Source organism: Montipora foliosa, chromosome 1 (assembly GCF_036669935.1).
Source record: "Montipora foliosa isolate CH-2021 chromosome 1, ASM3666993v2, whole genome shotgun sequence".
Lineage (NCBI taxonomy): Eukaryota > Metazoa > Cnidaria > Anthozoa > Scleractinia > Acroporidae > Montipora > Montipora foliosa.
This window is the reverse complement of record NC_090869.1, coordinates 68674955-68677454: the sequence shown is the minus strand read 5'-3', so window position 1 is coordinate 68677454 and position 2500 is coordinate 68674955. Positions and strand designations below refer to the sequence as shown.

The following is a 2500-nucleotide window of genomic DNA, read 5'->3' as shown; positions in this document are numbered from 1 at the left end:
CTAAGCTGTTTTCGTGTACTGATTATTAAGAATTCAGCTTTTTCGTCATTGAACTTTAACTTATCAGCAATCATCCACGCTCTGATTGCCTTTATGCAGAGTGCCATTGCTTCAATTGCTTCAGATTGATTGGATGAGGTTACGATCGGTTGGAAAGGTACCATTCAAACCACTTCAAGGCCGTTCAAGTAATGGCAAGACTTAAATGTAAACGATGAATTAAGATTTTGTGGTCTACGGTGTCAAAAGCAGCACTGAGATCTAGAAGAACTAGAAGTGTCACGTGTTGGCGGTCTATATACATTAGTATATAATTCTGGGCTCGGTACTGTGGTATTTTCTATATGCACAATGAAACGACCGTTACGTAGGATATAGGCCAAGGACCATCATGTGATCGATGTCTGGTCACACCAGTACGTTATACGATATAATAGTCCTGTTCCGCCGCCACGACGTCCTAAACGGGGGTGATCTATAAACTTGTACCCATCAGGGCACAATTCAACTCCTACAGCGGCATCATCCGCGCTCAGTGACCAAATCTCCGTGATGCCGAAAAGATCAGCTTTAAAAACGCATATGTAGCCGAAAATGTCCGCACTCTTGTTTTTAACCGAACGAGCATTGAATGTGCATAATGTCATTGGGTGTTTATCAGAGAACAATTGGTCTCGCCTTGTAGAACAATTGATGTTAATTATAATAATACCGACCTTTTATTAGGTAGGAAATGAGAACAACTGAAAGGTAAACCGGGCGCATCATGCGGATCGAGTGGATCGAGCGATCATCTTCACATTTCATTTGTGTTCATCTTATCGTGGGGAGGCAGTGTGGCCCAGTGATTAGGGTGCTTTTCTTGAGATCCAGGGATCCCGGGTTCAAGACACGTTTTGGCCACGGGTTGAAATTGTTCCTGGTAGTCCACGGTTCAACTTCTCAGCTGCTGCACTTGTAAATAGCCAACTGGTTTGCCTCCGGAGTTGGGACTCTAAACAGTTGTTGTTGAATGAAGGGGTAGTTTCTAAAGAAACTGTGGTGCTGCGTCGGTGGGGAAGTAGTACACAAAAATTTGGTTTTATCAACGGAGTTGATAATGTAAATTGGCCACCGTACAGAGATTCTAAAAGCTTTTAGTTGTTGTTGAATGTTGTGAAAAGCCCATTTATGTATGTACCATGCTTTGAAATGAGAGGCAAATTGATTTGACCCTTTGTGGAATATTGGCTAAATGTGAGGATATTGTAATATTGCCTTATCAACGTGGTACCCTGATAACTAAATTACTGTAATTATCATGCTTTCCACGCTTTTTCAATACCGTATTGTTATAGTCATGCAAATAAAGCTCACTGTTGTTGTTGCTGTTGCTGTTCTTGTTGTCGTTGTTGTTGTTGTTGTTGAGAGGGGCTTGAGAAGTAGGGAGAGAACCTTTCCGTAGCCACTCTCAGTCGTTTCTCTCTATTTGCTTGACAAAACAGGATTCCGAACGCAGTTCGACTGACATGACTGCCTGCAGTATATAGCTAGAGATGTATCTTCTCTGCACCCCCTTCCCCTCTCCACACACACACACACACCAACCTTATAAACAGCCACATTTGCAAATACTTGCCCCCTCAGGTCAGCGAACTCGTCGCTACCCCTTGAAATTACACTGAAATCACCAATGCTTCCATCAAGAATACTTGAGACCTGACAAAAAGAACAGAAAACAAAGTTCAGATGTTTCATAAGACATCCACGATATGTTCAGCATCAATGATCACAAGATCAATGTTTATTATCAAGAAACTAACAGAGTGGTTAATGTAAACTTCTCCACATGATAAATCATTCATCGGCAGCACTGAGCCTGGATTTAGTTATTCTCTCTCACCGTGCTTCCACCTTCAAGGTTTCTTTTTGTGAACTTGACATCTTGTGATATCACCTTCCACTGTTGTTTCGAAAGCGATGATTCAAATGCTCTTTTCCTTAGGAAAGAAAAAAAAAGGTTATCTGTATCAACGTAAAGCTAGCGTGAGAAATTTGGATTCACCGTATACCTGCTGGTCTAAACGTTTCTATTAGAACCATAGTCATATGATATGCATGCACATAAAAACTGTGCATAGCTTTTCACAGTTGAGTGAAAAAAGAAAATTGAACTTTGAGGATTTCGATGAAGATGGAACGTCATTTCATGACTTGCCAGTTGAATACGTTTTGTCGGTACATTACTAATGAGAAATTCATTTTAAAAAGAAAGAAATACATCGCAACAACAATTCTGGTAAAGTGCGCACATTTTAGTTACCATATAAAAAACCAAAATATATCTTTTGCTTTTATTAATTGCTTTTTAATCAGCAAACTAAACCGTTAAACTTACTTGCAATGCAAAATAAGAGCAAATGAAAAAAGTGTTGCTCCAATGATTGGTGACAACACGTACAGAATCATTTTCCAAGTCTCTGCCATGAAAAAGAAATAATAAAAGATAATAAACTTTTGT

General features: G+C 39.7%; 1 protein-coding gene across 2 annotated transcripts in view; it reads right to left on the bottom strand.

Annotated features, from left to right (window-relative positions):
• LOC138006689 (atrial natriuretic peptide receptor 1-like) overlaps nucleotides 1-2500 on the bottom strand; it is a 29134-nt gene that overhangs the window by 18943 nt on the left and 7691 nt on the right. For both annotated transcript variants that reach the window (XM_068853172.1, XM_068853163.1), the window contains exons 5-7: nucleotides 2378-2459; nucleotides 1883-1979; nucleotides 1588-1698 (exon numbers count right to left, since the gene is read on the bottom strand). In XM_068853172.1, the coding sequence (XP_068709273.1) occupies nucleotides 1588-1698; nucleotides 1883-1979; nucleotides 2378-2459 (290 nt within the window). The remainder of the gene's footprint in view (nucleotides 1-1587; nucleotides 1699-1882; nucleotides 1980-2377; nucleotides 2460-2500) is intronic.